We start from the raw sequence: 19,885 nt of genomic DNA, 5'->3' as shown, positions 1-19,885 counted from the left end.
GGGAAGATTCTCATATCCTTTCCCCATTTTTTATTAGATTTTTTTGTCTTCTGGTTAATAGGAGCAGTTTCTATATTCTGAAGTACATCATATCATATAGGTATTTCCTATCTATTTATACCTTTCTTTAGCTTTTGTTTTTTAAAAAAATTTTTTGTAGTCATATATGACAGTCATTTTTCATTACAGCTATGGGTTTTGTGTTTTACTCTGGGAATGTCTTTCATAAAAATATTATAAAAATGGAAAATGGTTCTTTTAGAAAAAATATTTCTTTGTGGTAGGTGTTGATCCTATTATCTGGGAACAAGCCAAGGTGGATAACCCTGATTCTGAAAAGTAAGTGTATCCTCATCTTGTTTTCATATAAGAACTAGTATTTGCTACTAGGGAAGCAAACAAATGCATGATACTAATTATAATTCTTACATTTTAGGTAAGTTTATTTTCATTTCTATTGCTTTATAAAGAATGTTGACTATGGTAAGGCAGCACATTGAAATATGAGTACCAGTACCCTAATTATATTTGCATTTAATAAATGCAACTTTTTACTGAACAATATTTCCTCATTTGTAAAATAGGGAGGTTGGATAAAATCTCTATGGTGTGACACTGATGATTTTATAGTCATAGCTCTGCCTTTAAACTGTAGAAGTTTAATGTGAAATTATATGTTATGAAAACTTTATTAACTTTTATTTTGTAATAATAGATAAGCTGAAAATTGACTACTTGCATTTCTTCAGGTTGATTCCTGTACCCATGGTGGGTTTCAAAGAACTTCTTCGAAGACTGAAGGTTCAAGATCAGATGACGAAGCAGCATCAGACCAGATTAGATGTAAGCATTTACCTTCATTCTCTGGCCCTGGGAGGAGTACAAGGGATCATAGAGATTTCTTTTTACCACATGTTAGTTATTATTTTGTCTTACAGGGAACAATATGGTATGTACTGAAAATTAACAGGTACAGTTTTAGATACCTTTCTTGTAGAGCTGCCAAAATCACATAAATCTGATTTGGTATATTTCAACGATGATTTGGTATATTTTTCTAATTTTTGGCTTAGAAAACTAATTAGACTTACAAAAGTAGACTTGTAATCAGTAACATAGAGGTTCTTAAAAGTCACCTCCAGATTTACTAAATGGAATTCCTGATGAGATATTCATTTATATTGTTTCAGTAATGAAAAGCTTACTGTTTTATGAAGCAACCCATTTCACTGTCTGCTAGCTCTAATTAATACAAATTATCTTTCTTACTTGGATCCATTAATTTCTGCTCTTAATTTGTTTTGGGTGTATTTTTCTCTTCTTTTTCTAGTTACTTAAGGTAGCAACTTAGGTTATTAATATGAGACCTTTTATCTTTTCTAATATTAGCATTCAATGCTATTAATTTCCTTCAAAGCACTGCTTTACTTGAACCCCACAAATTTTGATAATGTATTTTCATCTTTGAGTCAGAACATTTTTAATTTCCCTTGAGAGTTCTGTTTGACTATTGGATTTTTTGACTGATGGATTCTTTAGACATATTTTTATTTCCAAGTATTAGTATTTGGAGGTTTTTCCTGTTACTCTGTTTTGGGTTTCTACTCTAATTCTGTTATGCACAGAGAACTTTGTATGATTTCAATTCTTTTAACTTTGTTAAGGTTTTTAACCCACATACCTTTGAAAAAGATGTGTATTCTGCTGTTCTTGGGTAGAGTTTTCTCTTAGCGTGAGTGAAATCCAGTTGGTTGATAGTTTTTTATATTAATTTTACTGTTTAGTAGTTCTATTGTGAGAGGAGAGTTGAAGTTTCTAGCTACAAATGTTGATCTGTCTTTTTCTCCTTTTTGTTCTATCAGTTTTTGCTTCATGCATTTTGAAGGCCTGTTGTTAGGTACATACGTATCTAGGATTGTTACATTCACTTGGTAGATTTACCTTTTGTTATGTAATGTCCTCTTTGTCCCTAGTAATTTTCTTTGCTCTGAAGTCTGCTTTCCCTGATAGTAACATAAAACCTGTCTAGCTCTCTTTGGAAGTTGGTATGGTATATCTTTTTCCATCCTTTTACTTTCAACCTACCTACAGTCATGTGCCACTGAGAATTGTGTCCTTAGGCACGTTTTATCTTTAAATGTCCCAGAGCGTACTAACACAAACCTAGAGAGTATAACCTGCTACGCACCTAGTCTGTATTTGTCTGGTGTAGCCTACGGCTCTGGGCTACAAGCCTGCATAGTATATTATTGCACATAACAATGTGAGATTAAATCAATCACAAGAGAAAATGATCTAATCAGGAGATTGGGTAAGCAAGAGACAGGTGGCTGCTGCTGGCATAGTGCAGCATACTGTTGTTGTTTTAAAGATTTTAATGGATTTTAGAGTGTGTGTGAGAAAGGCCTGGGTAGCAGGGAGGAGTGGGAAGCACTGACTCCTAGTTGCTTCTCATGTATGCCTTAACCCAGCAAGCCCAGGGTTTCAAACCAGCAGCCTCAGCATTCTAGGTCAATGCTTTATCCACTGTACCACCACAGGTCAGGCTGCAGCTGTTGTTTTTTCAATTACAATTTACATTCAATATTTTCTATTAGTTTCAGGTGTACAGTGCAGTGGTTAGACAACATAGACTTTACAAAGTGCTTCTGCCAATACAGTGTGTCTGTAAAGTCATGGTGCACTTTTGACTGGTCACAGGAAAGCAACAAAAGATGATAGAAATGTGAAATCTGCACCAAATAAAAGGAAAACTCTCCCAGTTTCATACTTATTCAGTGCAGTTCGATGTGGGCTCACGCACAGATTTTTTAGGGCTCCTTAGGTAGCTATCCCATATAGCCTCTGCAGACTTGTCACTGACTGATGGCCTACCAGAACAGGGTTTCTCCACCAAACTGCCGGTTTCCTTCAACTGCTTATCCCACCAAGTAATGTTATTCCTATGTGGTGGTGCTTCATTATAAACGCACCGATATTCACGTTGCACTTTGGTCACAGATTCTAATTTAGCGAGCCACAGAACACACTGAACTTTCCTCTGTACCATCCACATCTCGACTGGCATGGCCGTGGGCTGCTCCGCTGAATACACGGTGTTACGTCATCATCTGCGCATGTGCACATGCTGCCACATCATCCTACAGAAACTGAGAGGATTTTCCTTTTATTTGATGCAGATTTCACATTTCTATCGTCTTTTGTTGCTTTCCTGTGACCGGTCAAAAGTGCCCCATGACTTTACGGACACACTGTATTTCAAGTACCCCCTGGTAGCATACATAGTTAATATAATATTATTGACTATATTCCCAATGTTTTACTTTACATCCCTGTGACGATTTTGTGACTATGACTTTGTACTGGTTCATCTTTTCACTCAGGCCCCCAGCCCCTTACTCTGGCAACCATCAGTTTGATCTCTGTGTCTATTGGGTCTTTATTTTCTTTGTTCGCTTATTTTGTTCCTAGGATTCCGTATGTAAGTGAAATCATATGGTATTGTCTTTCTCTGTCTGACTTCACTTTGCATAATACCTTCTAGGTCCATCTATGCTGTCGCTATGGTAAGATTTCATTCTTTTTTATGGGCAGGGATATCCATTTTATATACATACCACCATTTTATATACATACCACCACTTTTTTAACCGCTCATCTATTGATGAGCACTTAGGGTTGCTTCCATTTCTTGGCTGTTCATTGTAAACAGCACTGCAGTGAGCACAGGGGAGCAGATATTCTTTCGAATTAGTGTTTTGGGTTTCTTCAGATATATACCTAGAAGTGGAATCGCTGGGTCATAAAGCATTTTCGTTTTTAAGATTTTGAGGAACATCCATGCTGTTTTCCACAAGCTGCACCAATCTGCATTCCCGCTTACAGTGCACAAGTGTTACCTTTTTTCCGTATCATTGCCCACACTTGTGTTAAAGGATAGCCTTCTGACAAGTGTGAGGTGATATCGCATGTGGTTTTAATGCATTTTTCTGATGATTAGTGAGGTGAAGCATCTTTTCATATGTCTTTTGGCCATCTGTATGTTCTCTTTGAAGAAGTGTCTATTCAAGTCCTTTCCTCATATTTTAATTGAATTTTTTGGAGTTTTTTTATTACTGAGTTGTATGAGTCCTTTATAAATTTTGGATATTAAGCCCTTATCAGATGTATCATTGGCTAATATGTTCTCCCATCCAGTAGGTTATTTGATTTTGTTAATGGTTTCCTTTGCTGTGCAACAAGTTTCAGTTTAATGTGGTCTCATTTTTTATTTTTCCTTTAGTTTCCTTTGCCCAAAGAGATAAATCAGAAAAAATATTGCTAAGAGAAGTGTCAGAGATTTTATTGCTTATGTTTTCTGCTAGGAGTTTTATGGTTTCAAGTCTTACATCTAAGCCTTTAGCCATTTTGAGTTTATTCTTGTATATGGTGTAAGGAGGTCAGCTAACTTTCTCTTCCCTTCCTTCCTTTCTTTTTTCTTTGCATGTATCTGTTTAATTTTCCCAACACCATTTATTATATAGACTGCCTTTACCTATCTATTCCTTCCTGCTTTGTCATATATTATTTGGGTTTATTTTGGGTTCGTTAGTCTGTTCTGTTGTTCTATGGTGTGGGTTTATTTCTGGGCTCTTTGTTCCGTTCCATGGATCTGTGTGTTTTTATGCCATTACCATGCTATTTTGATTCCTGTAGCCTCATAGTACTTCCAATTTTGTTTTCCTTAAGTGAGAAGAGGGGAGATAGTGAGACAGTCTCCCATGTGTTGCTCCCCTGCCAGGATCCACCTGGCAACCCCTGTCTGGGGCCGATGCTCCAATCAGCTAAGCTATCCTCAGTGCCCAGGACTGAAGCTCAAATATAGCCACTGGCTGCAGGACGGGAAGAGAGACAGAAGGGGGAGAGAAGCAGATGGTTGGTTCTCTTGTGTGCCCTGACCGGGAATCAAACCCAGGACATCATATGCTAGGGTGACACTCTACCATTGAGCCAGCCAGCCAGGGAGAGAATTGAATCTTAACATGTTCATATTGAATGGTTTATTATTACGTTTCTTTACTTGTTGAGGTCTTTTATATCCTTTGAAACAATTTTAAAATACTCTCTTTAAAAATCTTGTGTATCCTTTCTTGGGTTAATTCCTAAATACTGTTAATGGTAATGGCTTGATTTTTTCTCAGTTGGTGCTGGTATAAAACACTACAATGACTCTTGTGTGCAGAAGCCCTCCCATGCTTTTCAAAACTAGGATTGGGAGGGTGCCTAAGTTTCAAAATACAAAACGCGGCCACCTAATTTTATCCCTGCAGCATGGCCTGATATTGGGAAGTTTCCTTAAAAGGTGACATGTGCAGGTGGCCATGCTAAAAATTCTTCTTTTAATATCTCAGTATAAGCCATTGCCATAGAATAGTTAATTATGATAGAAACAATTGCAGGATTAATTCTGATTGGAAAACTTTAATGAAATGGGATTTTAACTCAGTCTATAAGGTTAATTCTTCCAGGCAGAACCTTGGAATTTCAGGCCAAGCAAAGAGCAAATCGGATATCCAAGGCATAAAAATGTGTTTGGTCATATAATTAATATCCTTCCTTCTTTTTTTTTTTTTTACAGGGACAGAGAGAGAGTCAGAGGGATAGATATAGACAGACAGACAGGGACGGAGAGAGATGAGAAGCATCAATCATCGGTTTTTCATTGCAACATCGTAGTTGTTCATTGCTTGCTTTCTCATATGTGCCATGGCCGCGGGCCTTCAGCAGACTGAGTAAACCCCCCCCCCCCCCCCCCCCCCCCCCCCGCTCGAGCCAGTGACCTTGGGTCCATGCTAGTGAGCTTTTTGCTCAAGCCAGATGAGCCCGCGCTCAAGCTGGCAACCCCGGAGTCTCGAACCAGGGTCCTTCCGCATCCCAGTCAGACACACTATCCACTGCGCCACCGCCTGGTCAGGCCTTTCTCCCCTCTAAACTGATCACTCCCTCCAAAGTACTTGTTAACAGTTAATATTGGACCATACTGCATTTTCCACAAATAGTTATATTAATTGTCTATTAAGGCCCATATTCTGAATGTCACTTTATAGCTCTTTTCCCATTCATGGCCTGGTTGTTGGCTCTTTTTCATACTATTGCCTTAAATTCCTTAATTATTTCTGATGTATATGTATTATTTTTCTATACATTTTGCCTCATCAATAAATTTCTTGGAGCTCCAAAGAAATTTTTGAATGGCACTTTTTAAGTTTTAGCTATACAAAGGGAAAGAAATATAAAGACAGATTTAAAGAGAAAGATGACTCTCAGGCTTATTTTAGAAATTAGGCTTTGTATATAGGTGAGCCTGATAAACAGTTGTGATATCTATACTTGATTTACCTTAAAAATTTTTTTTAAACAGATTATAGCTGAAGATATTGGTGAATTACAGAAGAATCAAACTACAACTATGGCCAAAATTGCACAATACAAGAGGAAACTCATGGACCTTTCCCACAGAACCTTACAGGTAGTAATCTATCTTTTCAACATTTGTAACACTATATATGTGATAAAAGTGCTAGATATGGATTTTTTGCAATAGAAAAAACAGACTAAAAGGTAATAATAATAATGATCTGAAACTGAAAGCAGCAGACTTTCCCAGTAAAACCTGGAAATTGGTGGAGCAGTCTCTCTTATTGGGGGGTGGAGGAGCTATAAAAAGTAAATTATCTTGATATAAGGAAAGCATGCATCAGAATATTAATACCTGGTTTTCATAAAATTAGAAAAATACATTTTTGATTTTGAGTGCTAGATAAGGAAGTGTAACCATTAAAGGATGAAAAACAATAGTAGGACTTCCAAGTTAACAAAAGGAAATAAAAGAATGAATATCAACAAAAACTGATTATAAACTCATGAAAACAGAAACATGTCAGAATCAGTGGAGTACAGCAAATGCTCTATCCAGAATAGAATGTATAGCCTTAAAAAGTCATTTTTACAATATAAATACAAATAATAAGGAACTTAGTACTCATTTAAAGCCAAAGGAAACCAGTGAGAAAGATGTGAGATGTGCAAAACAAAAATGATTAATCATAGTAGAAAGAATAAATTGAAAAGCTGCTTCTTTGAAAAGACCATTTAAATGGCTAAACATCTCCTAAGTCTGAAGACAAAAGAGATTAATAAATCTAAAGAAGGAAAAAAAAACTAGTGAGAAAGCAAACATTACCAAAGATATATACAACAATACTGCATAAAATTCAGAGCAACAAATTTGGACACTAGAGGGAATAGATTATTTCTCTAGCAAAGTTAAGATTACCAAAATTAATTTTTACCAGAGAGGTAAAAATTTTAAATTGACAAATAATAGAAGCAGTTGGGGAAGTTATTAATTGTGAAAATATACCAAAGCCTGATAGTTTTATTGCTGAATTTTGTCTCATCACTAAAGAGCTAATTTTAAAGTTATTTTAAGTATTCTAGACAAAAGGAAATTATAGACAGCCTCCCCATTTTGAAAAACAGCTTTTTTGAGATATAATTTACATACTATATAGTGTATGCATGTAAAAGTATATAATTCAGTGGTTTTTAGTGTATTGTCTTCTGTAACCATCACCACAATTTTAGAACATTTTCATCATCCTGTAAAGGAACTCCATACCCATTGGCATCACTCCACATTCTAAACAAACCCCCCCCCAACCTTCTGTCTCTTTGGTTTTGCCTATTTAGGACACTTCGTGTAAATGGAATCATAATCTGTGGGGTTTTTGTGACTGGTTTCTTTTACATAGCATGTTTTTAAGATTCATCTGTGTTACAGCATATAACAGTAGCTTATTCCTTTTTTAGTGTTAAATATTCCATTGTTTACCACATTTTTACTTACCTATTCATCAATTGATGAACATTTTGGTTGTTTCCACTTGTAGCTGTTATAAATAATGTCACTGGTAACACTTGTGTACTACAAGCATTTGCATAACCATATGCTTTCATTTCCCTTGGGTAACCTAGGATGATTAGAATTGCTTGATCATATGGTAACTCTTCCATTAACTTTTTGAGGACCTGCTAAACTTTTTCAAACCAGTTGCACCATGCTACATCCCTGTTTTTTAGTACCTCAAAATAAAAACCTATAAACACATACTTGTTATAGAGATGCAAATTATGCTAAGTGAAAGAAGCCAGATTTAAAGGCTATATATGGCATGATTCCATTCATAATGACATTATGCTCAATACAAAACTGGAGATTATATGTGGATTATACCACAATAAATCTGACCAATAGCCTGACCTGTGGTGGTGCAGTGGGTGAAGCGTCAACCTGGAAACACTGAGGTTGCTGGTTCGAAGCCCTGGGCTTGCCTGGTCAAGGCACATATGGGAGTTGATGCTTCTAGCTCCTCCCCCCTTCTCTCTCTCTGTCTCTCTCTCCTCTCTAAAAAAAAAAATGAATTAAAAAAAAAATCTGACCAATAATACAAAAATGCAGAAATTCTAAATGAAATAAAACCAAAGAGAATCCAATTATTTATCAAAATCTAAAGAAATGTGCTGTAATAAGTAAGACTTCAGGAATATGGGATGGGTTCTATAACAGGAAATCCATCCATTTGATTCATATTAAAACATTAAAAGCACTCTGGCTGGTTAGCTCAGTGGTAGAGCATCTGTCTGGTATATAGTTGTTCAGGGTTCAATTCTTGGTCAGGGACACGGGAGAAGTGACCATCTACTTCTATATGCACACCCCCCTTCCTCCCTCCCTTTCTCTCTCTCTCTCTCTCACTCTAGCTCTTCTCCTGCACCCATGGCTCCGACTGGTTCAAATGCTTTGGTCCCAGACGCAGAGGATGGCCCTGGGAGCCTCTGCCTCAGGCATTAAAAATAGCTCCATTGTGAGCATGGCCCCAGATGGACAGAGCATCGTTCCTAGATGGGGGTTGCTAGGTGGATTGTGTTAGGGGTGCATGTGGGAGTCTATCTCCCCTTCTCTTACTTAGAAAAAGAAGAAAAAAAATTAAAGGAAAAATACACAGTAAAAACTGTTACCAAAAATTAACAGCAAATATTGCAAGAAGCAAAGCACCAAAATCACATTCGGAAACTAAACCTTTATATCCAGTACTATTAGTGTTATCTTGGAGGTTTTCATTAATATAATAAACAGGTAATTAAGTAATATAAACATTGGAGAATAGATTATCTTTTTGCTGATGACATGACTATGTCTAGAATAAGTTATAGAATGTGGTAAGATGTCTATTTACAAAATAAATGTACAAAATTAGTGTTTTATATGGAAACAGGAAAATATTCTATTCAGTATGATGAGAAGATCTGTAATATACTTAGAAATATATTCAGGAGGAAAACTTGAAATCTAATAGTATCTACAAATAGAAGATAAACTATGTTCCTAGATGAGTAAACTAATTAATCCACTTTATGAAATTTAAAATGAATTTGAACTTTAAAATACTGATGATAATCTTTCACTTCATAAATAGGTAAGGGTTTTAATGAATAGTTTCTGAGGAACAAAAAATAGTGCAAGAACTTGTCTTACACAAATTTTAGATCCTATGTTAAAGCTCTTGTAGTCAAATCAACATGGGATGGGTGTATAGTTAGACATGAAGCTCCAGAAAACAGAATAGAGAATCTAGAAATTAAATGCAAGTATATCTTAAAATTTCATACAACAAAAGTTGGATTTCAATTCAGTGGGTTTATTTAATAAATGGAGTAACTGGCTATCCATCTGGAAAAAAATAAAATTGGACCACTGTATCATACCATACACAAAAATAAGGTGGGTTAAAGTCTTAATTCTAAGAAATTTATGAGTCTAGGGATGGGAGAGACTTGGCCAGAAAGTATAAAACAAAATTGGCGACATAAAAATTAGAAAATTTTGTATCGCAGAAGATACCAGAAAGAAACTACTTGTTAATAGTTAAGTGATAAATTTCAGGAAAAAAATTTGAATTTAGATACAGCACAGATTTTGGCTGTAGTATAAATATTCACATACAAAGAAGTCCTGGCCCTGACCAGTTGGCTCAGAGGTAGAGCATCAGCCTGGCATGTGTAAGTCCGGGGTTCAATTCCCGGCTAGGGCACACAGGAGAAGTGCCCATCTGCTTCTCCACCCCTCCCCCTCTCCTTCCCTCCTTCCTCTCTCTCTCTCTTCCCCTCCCACAGCCAAGGCTCCATTGGAGCAACGTTGGCCCAGGCACTGAGGATGGCTCCATGGTCTCTGCCTCAGGCGCGTAGAATGGCTCCGGTTGCAACAGAGCATAGCCCCCTAGTGGGCATGCCGGGTAGATCCCAGTTGGGCACATGCTGGGCGTATGCGGGAGTCTGTCTGACTGCCTCCCCGCTTCTCACTTGGGCGGGGGAGAAGCCCTATAATTTGACAAAAAATTTGAAATATAGGCAAAGAATGTGTTAAGGCAGTTCATAATGTGGAAATGCAGATTAGAGAAAAAAATGTGAGCTACCGGTATACTCACTAGGTTTGGAAAAATTTAACCACCACAACCAATTGCTGACAGAAAAGTGTACTCTCATGTGGCTTGTGAATTTAAATTCTTAGGTTTTTTTGAGAAAGCAATCTAGCAGCTTTTGTTAGACTAAAAACATGCTTTTTAAACCCAGCAATCTCATTCTTGGGTTTATATTAGTAAAGGTACATATTCCAAAATGTTTATTGTAGCATTGTTGATAGTGTCAAAACTAGAAACAAAATATATGCTCCTCAATAGGGGAATGCAATAAATTGGTTGTTAATGCATGAAAAATTATTTGGCCATTGGAAATATCATTGTACTAATGCATCTTGCCTAATAAAAATGGACAATTTAAATCTTGAACTAAGATTCACACTTTGTTGTTAATGAATTATTCAGCTGATTTCTTCAGCAACTGATTGTAGTAAAACTACTTGCAGAACTAAAAAGAAATGATTCTCTTGGTATTGTGGGTCTTCTTGTATAGGTCCTAATCAAACAGGAAATTCAGAGGAAAAGTGGGTATGCCATTCAAGCTGATGAAGAGCAGTTGCGAGTTCAGCTAGATACAATTCAGTGTGAACTAAATGCACCTACTCAGTTTAAGGTAAGCACTTAAATGACCACAAAGTAGGATTTGTTTCAGGTGGATCTGCAGAAAAATATAACTTGGTCTTAAAAAAGGGAGATTTTGCAAAGTTTTTAAAAGTATTTTGTTCTCTTTAATCAAGTTCCTTTCTAAAGTAGACACTTAATCATGATGTTTTTGGCTTGTATTAACATTTCAAATAGTGTACAGAAGGAGAATTATACACCTTTTAATACAGAACCATACTTTTAAAACATTCTCTTTTAGAAGTGGTTGTTATTTTTGGTAGTAGTAATTTGACTTAGTCTTATTTTTAGGGCCGACTAAATGAACTGATGTCCCAAATCAGGATGCAGAATCATTTTGGAGCAGTCAAGTCTGAAGAAAGATATTATATAGATGCAGATCTGTTACGAGAAATCAAGCAGGTAAGTTTTGCTCTATAGTGTGTTTTTTTTTTTTTTTTTTTTCAAGTGAGAGGAGGAGAGATAAGACATATGCCTGCCCCAGTGACCCCCTTCTATGGCCGATGTTCTGCCCATCTGGGGCCATGCTCGCAACCAAGCTATTTTTAGCACTTGAGGCGTAGGCTCCACAGACCCATCCTCAGAGCTTGGGGCTGATGCGCTCAAACCAATCAAGCCATGACTACGGGAGGGGAAGGGAGAGAGAAAGAGGAGGGGGAGAGGTAGAGAAGCGGTGGTTGCCTCTGCTGTGTGCCCTGACTGGGAATTGAACCTGGGACATCCACACACTGGGCTATGCTCTACCACTGAGCCTAACAGCCAGGGCCACAGTGCACTTTTTAAAAAGGTGAGTTCACCACTTCACATCCGTTAGGATGGCTATTATCCCCCCAAAAAAACCCAAAATAAGTGTTGACAAGGATGTGAAGAAAATGGAACCCTTGTGCATTGCTGGTAGCAGTGTAAAATGATGTAGCCACTGTGGAACACAGTTCCTTAAAAAACTAACAGAAGCCTGACCTGTGGTGGCGCAGTGGATAAAGCGTCGACCTGGAAATGCTGAGGTTGCCGGTTTGAAACCCTGGGCTTGCCTGGTCAAGGCACATATGGGAGTTGATGCTTCCAGCTCCTCCCCCCCTTCTCTCTGTCTCTCCTCTCTCTTTCTCTCTCTCTGTCTCTCCCTCTCTGTCTCTCCCTCTCCTCTCTAAAAAAACAAAAAACAAACAAAAAAAACAATTACCATATGACCCAACAATTCTGCTTCTGGGTATATACCTAAAATAATTGAAACGAGCAACTCAAATATTTGTATACCCATGTTCCTAGCAGCATTATTCGCTATAGCGAAAATGTGGAAGCATGTGAAGTGTTCATAGATGGATGAGTGGGTAAACAAAATACGTAGTGGAATATCCAACCTTTAGAAAGGACATCCTGACACTACAACATGGATGAACCTTGAAGACATTATGCCAATGAAATAAGCCAGTTTGAAAGGACCAATATTTTATGATTCTATATATTTATGAGGTACCAAGAGTAGTCCAATTCATAGATGAGAATGGTGGTTGCCAGGAGCTCATTGGGAGGGAAAATGGAGAGTTAGTGATTAAAGGGTACAGAATTTCAGTTTGGAAAGATGAAAAGTTTTAGAGGTAGATTGTTTCATGCTGTTAATGTACTAAATGCTACAGAATTAGATACTTAAAAATGGGCATTTTTATTATATTTTACCATAATAAAAAATAAGTAAATCATTATCTCCCCCACTGCCCCCAAAATCAAAATGAATAGGGGTAATAGAGACACCAAGTTCCCTAGACCCTACTCAATGTGTAGGTGGCGGCAGCACCTGGGAGGTCATTAGAAATGCAGTCTTTCCTTACTCTAGACCTGCTTAATATGCATTTTATCAAGATTATGAAGTAATTTATATGCACGTAAATTAAAGTTTAAGAAATAACTGCTCTATATCATATTTTTCCAACCTATGTGCCGCATAAATTATAAGTATGTGTAGTTACTGACCCCCCTCAGCCCTTGGGGTCCTGGGTGAATGCAGGGCCGGCCAGAACCTCCAGCTCTTTGCTAAGGCTCACATTGTATGAACAAGTTGAGAAGTACTGCTCGAGCTCATTTCCATGAGTATAAATACAGATGGGTTTAATGCAAGCTGTTCAACCACTGACTGTGTGTAAAGAAAATATATTAAGATGGTAAATTTTGTGGAACATTCTATGTAAGACGGTTAGCACGGCACTGAGGGTTTTAGGTGCTTTTAAATGTCATCCATAATTCTCAGTTTATTATGTATTTTAGAATGAATATTTCCATTTTATGCCATTAAAAACTATTTTGGTTCCTAGGTTCTTAGAAACTATGCATACACTCAATTATATTCCATTGTAAATATTTGCAATAAAATTAACTGAGAGATGCCAGCATGTTGAAGAACTATGTTAAAGAGTTTGTATATGCAGTGAAATGGGAAATAATATATAAACACCTACCTAAAATGATGAAAAGTAGTATATTATTTTGGGATTGAATCAGGGCCCCTGACCTAGCTTATGATGTTAAGCAAGTTACTTACCTGCACCTCTATTTCTTTATCTGTAGAGGAGATAATGTACACGAAAAAGGTGCTCAAAAGATTTTAAATGCGTTAGTACCTATGAAGCTCTTCAAATCGCCCTAATACCTGGGAATGACTCTTGAAAGTGCTCTCACTATTAATAGTTACTGTATACTCAATACCCCAAAATATGAAAATTCTGTTTTCAGAATGATTATTTTGCTACTCCTCTGTGTTTGAGTACCTTCTTGCATTGTTTTACTATTATACCCTTTGATTATCAAAGGTTGGGAAAAGGAATTGAAAAAACACCTACATTTTCTGTAAAATTTCTGTTGAAGATATTGTTCCTTAAATTTGTTTGACTTTATTGCTTTTTTACAGTATGTATTTTAACATAAGCAATATAAAAAGTATTAGCAAAAAATTACTGTGTATGCCCACTATATTTAGAGCATCTACTGAGGGCTGTGTTGCCGGTAAAATAGTGAATAGTAGTCATTTTTTCCTGTGAGTAGCTTGCAGTTTAATAATGTATTAATATTTCATTTCTTCTAGCATTTGAAGCAACAACAAGAAGGCCTTAGCCACTTGATTAGCATCATAAAAGATGACCTAGATGACATAAAATTGGTAGAACATGGACTGAATGAAACCATCCACATCAGAGGTGGTGCCTTTAGTTGACAGATCATAGACTTGTGGTAAAGGTTTGTGAAATGCATCTTCTTGCTCCATCAGTCCTTCCCTAAAAAATGAAACTAACCAAGTGGAGAAAAAAAAGAAAATCGTCTCCTGGCTTGGGTTTTTGAGAAGGTTACTGACAAATTATTGTTCTTCAGATTCGAAATAACTCACTTCACAGCTCTTCAAAGACAGCCTTTGAAAGATTGTATCTAAAAGCTGTTATTTACTTTGAGATGTACATAAATTACCAAAAATATGTACTATTGTACATTTTTACAACAGAATTTCTTAAAAATAATCAGTGTTTAATGATTATTCTCCATTGAGCCTGTACTCTGCTTTCCATAGCAAGTAAATATTCAATCGTCTCCTTTGCACATAAAATATATGACTACTTGGCTGTTGGAGATTTGTACTTCAGAATATAAATGTACATCAGTTTTTATATTTGTGAACTCATCTGTAGGAAGAGTAAAGAAAATCCAAGAGTATTTAATGATTAATGTGGTTTTCTTTTTATTCTATAAAGATTTGAAAATATATTTTTATATTATTTTACTTGTTTGGAATTTACAGAACACATGTAAGCAATTAGGATATGACAGAATTACATTTTATCATTTTTGCAACTCTTATTTAAACTTTTTTTATTTCTAAAAGAAATGAAAGCAAATAAATTCTTGATTGTAATTACTGTTATATAATTCCGTCTGGTGCTTTCTTTGGCTCTGGAAGAATAGCCATTCATGTCTGCCACAATTCAAGAATTTTAGTCTTTTGAAGTCTTATTTTTCCCTCCTGAGGAAAATAGATTAGTGCTGCTTATTTGACTTGGCAAATAAAACTTCAGGTATTATCTAGGGTAGATAATTTCCTCATTCATCATTTGGATCTAAAAACACTAGAAAACCTGAATTAGACATCATAATGTGAAATAGTGAGTCTTTCACAACCAGATAGTTTTAAACAACTTTTCTTACTACAAATTGCATACCTGGCTGCATCACGTTTGCTCCTCTAGGAAATGCTTTAACTTAGCATTTCTGTATGATGCTTTGGCATGAGCCTTGCCACTGTGTTTATTATGGGGATAGTGAGGAGCGTGCAGCACTGCATACCTACCCAGAGGCCATCCTCTGTGACCCCACTGAAAGAGTATCTGTCCAGCGTAGACTAGGGAACAGCTGTGTTGGAGACTAGGAATTTAAAAATGATTGATTTATTTCCAAGTTAGCTGCTAGAAGTTTGCAGCCACTTGACCAAATTTATGGCATGCAAACTTGTTCTACTGCTTTGTATACCACCCTCTTTCATACTACTTTCCTCATTGTTACAGTTCCAACAATGTTGGGAGAGAAAGTTCTTTCCTCCTTGGGCCAGAAGATGGGCATTTCCATCCTTCTCATCCACGTAGCTGACTAGAAGGTATCTGTTCCTCTGCACACCCTCTTACCACAGGAAGAGTTGATCTAACTGATGAGAATTGTTACACACTGAGCCACATTCTCTGAAGACCAAATCACTACTCAGTACACCATGCTCACTCTCTAGCTTTTTACTTTTTGTGTTCTGATATTGTTAGGCTCCTAATTTCACAAGATAAATACACCTAAGTAGGGCACAGGGTTTGCCTTTTAAAGGTACACCCAGTAGGCCTTCTAAGTTTTGATCCCAGTGGTGACTTACTGCATGTGTAAGGCAGACTTGATCTATACTACAGATATGTTCCAAGCAAATATTAACCAAGTTCTAGATTTGGGTGAGTAGGAGGAAACAAGACTCAGTTTAGGCTCAGTATGAAGTTGGTGTTCTCCAGCACAATTTACAGAAGTTCTATGTGTAAGTCTTCAGCTGGCTAATGGTTCTTTTGGTGAGTCCACTCAAAGTTCTGAGCATGAAGAGGGGTAAATGGTGGAATTAAAGAACACTGAACCCCTGTCACTTAGATTTTTTTTTTTTTTAATAGATCAGTGTTTTCAACCTCTGGTCTGCAGACAGTTCTATGAGAAATTTCACGCCGGTCCGCAAATGACCGTTCTGATGTTGTCTGAAGATTATAGACCAAATAATCTTAGACAAATTTGCTTATGCTCTGGTGACTTTTGCCTTAGCAGTCCCTGAAATAATTCTATTTTCCCTGGTCCCCAAGTGTAAAAATGTTGAAAACCGCTGGTTTTGAGTTTATGTAAGTTTTCCTGTATCTTTGAAAGTGGCTTTAAATCCTATTTTAGAAACACTGACAAAGTGTAAACAACTGCCAGTTACCCAGTGCCCCGTGCCTAAATCAGTCTCTGTTCAACCATTACGACACCTTGGGGAAAGGGTTATACCGTAAAACCTCATTTCCCTTGCTTATTTATTTAGCATGCACAGAGTCCTATCTACCTTCCAGGATTAACATGAGATTCAAGTTAGGGACTGTTTGTGAAGCACTTGGTAGTAAACTGTTGTGTTTACAGAAACACAAAGTGTTCATATATTGAGGGATGATACTCTTTGAAGTCAAATGCTAATCTTTCAAAGATAAGTAGAACATCTTTAAAATTTTAATTGTTTTGTAACAGTGTGGGGGATGTAGAGGATTTTATGCTAAGTGAAGTAAGTCAGATGGAAAGATATACCTATGATTTAATTTGTATGTGGAATTTAAAGGACAAAACAAAGACTCAGACACAAACAACAGACTGATGGTTACCAGAGGGGGGTTATGTGAAAAGGTGATGGGATTAAGAAGTACTGATTGGTAGGTAGAGAAGAGTCAGGGATGTAAATTATAGAATAGGGAACATAGTATTAACTATGTAAGGGGCCAGGTGGGTGCTTGAAATGTGGAAATCATATACTTTTTAAAGTATACGATTGTCAAACCACTATGCTATACACCTGAAGCTAATATAGAATAATGATGAATATAAACTGTAATTGAAAAGGAACAAAAAATCCCCTCTGCTCAAATTCTAATTCAAGAATTAAATTCCTGTTAACCACTAACATTGGATATTTCAGTATTGGCAAGTCTACTAAAATTATATCTAATAACCTTTAAGTATTTTATTGAATTCAATCAGGACTATAGTATTTTGTAATTATAAGATTAATAATATACAAATAAGGGAAAATGATTTTATGACTTGATGAACTTTCTAAATTTGCAAAGTGAGTAACATAAGTCGTTCAACATTTTATCAATTGACTTATGCCAACAAGTGAAAAATATAACATTCCTTTTGATCATTTCCTGTGGGATCCCTGTAGTGCATTTCAAGTAATAAAGAATATATCAGACTACAGAGCAACAAAGAGATACATAGCAGAAGCACTGATGAAAATGATGAATGTCCCCAGCGGTGGGAGGAGCATTTTGCCAGAGGATGCAGAGGGATGGGTTTTGGGACCTGCAGCTGGAGCTGGACCTGGACCTGGAGCTGGAGCTGGAGCTGTTAACAAGAACACACAGTCATTGACAAGTCTTTTTAACATGAAGTTCATCCACCAACACCATACATCCTGAAGATGAAGCTGCATTAGAAACTAACCTGAAATACTTCTAAGCAGGAACAATTTTCAAATAAGTGTCATTAAGATTTTAGGCTACATTTTCATATAAAAGATGGGGGCAAGAGTAGGTTTACAGTTGTATGTATGGAAAGTAATACAATAAATAATACAATAAATTTGGGTACTCACAACTGTAAACCTACTTTTGCCCCTACCCTGTATTTCATTAGGGTGTGCTGATACAGGTTTTTATCTAGAATTCTTAATTTTATATTTTCATTTTTGCATGTATAGGCAAGGTAAGGTTGACTGTTGTCTATTTCAAGTAAAGTATATTTCATATGGCCCTGGCCGGTTGGCTCAGCAGTAGAGCGTCGGCCTGGCGTGCGGGGGGACCCGGGTTTGATTCCCGGCCAGGGCACATAGGAGAAGCGCCCATTTGCTTCTCCACCCCCCCCTCCCCTTCCTCTCTGTCTCTCTCTTCCCCTCCCGCAGCCAAGGCTCCATTGGAGCAAAGATGGCCTGGGCGCTGGGGATGGCTCCTTGGCCTCTGCCCAGGCGCTAGAGTGGCTCTGGTCGAGGCAGAGCGACGCCCCGGAGGGGCAGAGCATTGCCCCCTGGTGGGCGTGCCGGGTGGATCCCGGCCGGGCGCATGCAGGAGTCTGTCTGACTGTCTCTCCCCGTTTCCAGCTTCAGAAAAATACAAAAAAAAAAAAAAAAAGTATATTTCATATGCATATAATCATACCTACCAATGTACAACTGAATATAGCTGCATTTTTTAACACTTAAGTCCTACAAGCTCATTAAAAACTTTAATTTTTTCTCTCATACATACAGTTTTTTGCTCTGGAGAAAACCGTTTCCCTTCTAGCTGAACTAGTGGAGAGGAACAGTGAAGCCCATCCATCGCAGGATCTGTCTCACATTGCCCTTATACCAGATCCCTGACTTGCAGCTGTGTTCTGGCTTAGACTGTGCAAGGCGGGATTGACTAGAAGTGTCCAACTGGGATCACCACTCAGTTTTCATAAGTGAGGCAAAGAGAAACAGCAAGTAAAGTTTATAAAAACCCTTGATTCATTTTGTCAACTTACTTGCCTTAATTACAAACATTCAGTTACATGTATACAGGGAAGTGGACAGGCCAGATGGACTCATACATTAGTTTGTTATTATAGAGCAGTGGTTCTCAAGGGGGCAGTATTGCCCTTTAAGGGACAGTTGGAAATTTTTGAGGGTATTTTTTAAAAATTTATTTACTGATTGATTTTTGAGAGAGAAGAAGGGAGATAGAAACATCGATTTGTTGTTCCACTTATTTATGCATTCATTGGTTGATTCTTGTATGTGCCCTAACCAGGAATCAGAGCCACAACCTTGGTGTACCAGGATAATGCTCTAACCAACTGAACTACCTGGCCAGAGCTGTGAGGGCGTTTTCTGATTGTCACAAGGGTGAGGTGGAAGTAAATGGTTAATTTTGCACCATAAAAAATCAACCCACTTCCACACAAATTTCAAATGCACTGCTAAACATACTCATAAGTTAAAAACCTATTTATAATGCTCAACCCAGAACTTAAATCAATTTTATATATAAACAAAAGTATTTTTAAAATTTTTAATAAACATTAGTTTCTATCTAGTACCCATAGTATTTCTACACTTTCATTTTCTTATACTTACATAGCTTCCAGTCTTCTCTTAAATCCAAGTTTATTTGCTAAGTAAACAATCTGTATATTACATTATGTCTTCTAGTATAGTCTAGGACAGTGGTCAGCAAACTGTGGCTCGCAAGCCACATGCGGCTCTTTGGCCCCTTGAGTATGGATGGCTCTTCCACAAAATACCACCTGCAGATGCTACCTCGATAAGGAATGTACCTACCTATATAGTTTAAGTTTAAAAAATTTGGCTCTCAAAAGAAATGTCAATCGTACTGTTGATATTTGGCTCTTTTGACTAATGAGTTTGCCAACCACCGATCTAGGCATTAACAATATATATAACGTTACAAATTATAGTCAGGATGTTATGTTGA

At 37.1% G+C, this 19,885-nt stretch overlaps 2 protein-coding genes across 8 annotated transcripts in view; one reads left to right on the top strand and one right to left on the bottom strand.

The window, feature by feature from the left end:
- The window catches only part of NUP54 (nucleoporin 54), a 28,329-nt gene extending 11,608 nt beyond the window's left edge, over window positions 1–16,721 (top strand). For all 3 annotated transcript variants that reach the window (XM_066387244.1, XM_066387243.1, XM_066387241.1), the window contains 6 exons: window positions 285–339; window positions 750–843; window positions 6,401–6,508; window positions 11,011–11,130; window positions 11,430–11,540; window positions 14,212–16,721. In XM_066387244.1, the coding sequence (XP_066243341.1) occupies window positions 285–339; window positions 750–843; window positions 6,401–6,508; window positions 11,011–11,130; window positions 11,430–11,540; window positions 14,212–14,340 (617 nt within the window). In that variant the 3' untranslated portion in view covers window positions 14,341–16,721. The remainder of the gene's footprint in view (window positions 1–284; window positions 340–749; window positions 844–6,400; window positions 6,509–11,010; window positions 11,131–11,429; window positions 11,541–14,211) is intronic.
- Window positions 16,722–16,950: 229 nt separating this feature from the next.
- The window catches only part of ART3 (ADP-ribosyltransferase 3 (inactive)), a 167,111-nt gene continuing 164,176 nt past the window's right edge, over window positions 16,951–19,885 (bottom strand). For 4 of the 5 annotated variants that reach the window (XM_066387247.1, XM_066387245.1, XM_066387248.1 and 1 more), the window contains one exon: window positions 16,951–17,777. In XM_066387247.1, the coding sequence (XP_066243344.1) occupies window positions 17,626–17,777 (152 nt within the window). In that variant the 3' untranslated portion in view covers window positions 16,951–17,625. The remainder of the gene's footprint in view (window positions 17,778–19,885) is intronic. The other variant, XM_066387249.1, reaches the window with a different exon arrangement.

This window comes from Saccopteryx leptura, chromosome 5, assembly GCF_036850995.1.
Source record: "Saccopteryx leptura isolate mSacLep1 chromosome 5, mSacLep1_pri_phased_curated, whole genome shotgun sequence".
Lineage (NCBI taxonomy): Eukaryota > Metazoa > Chordata > Mammalia > Chiroptera > Emballonuridae > Saccopteryx > Saccopteryx leptura.
The sequence above is the reverse complement of the archived record's forward strand: the minus strand, read 5'-3'. Positions and strand labels throughout refer to the sequence as shown.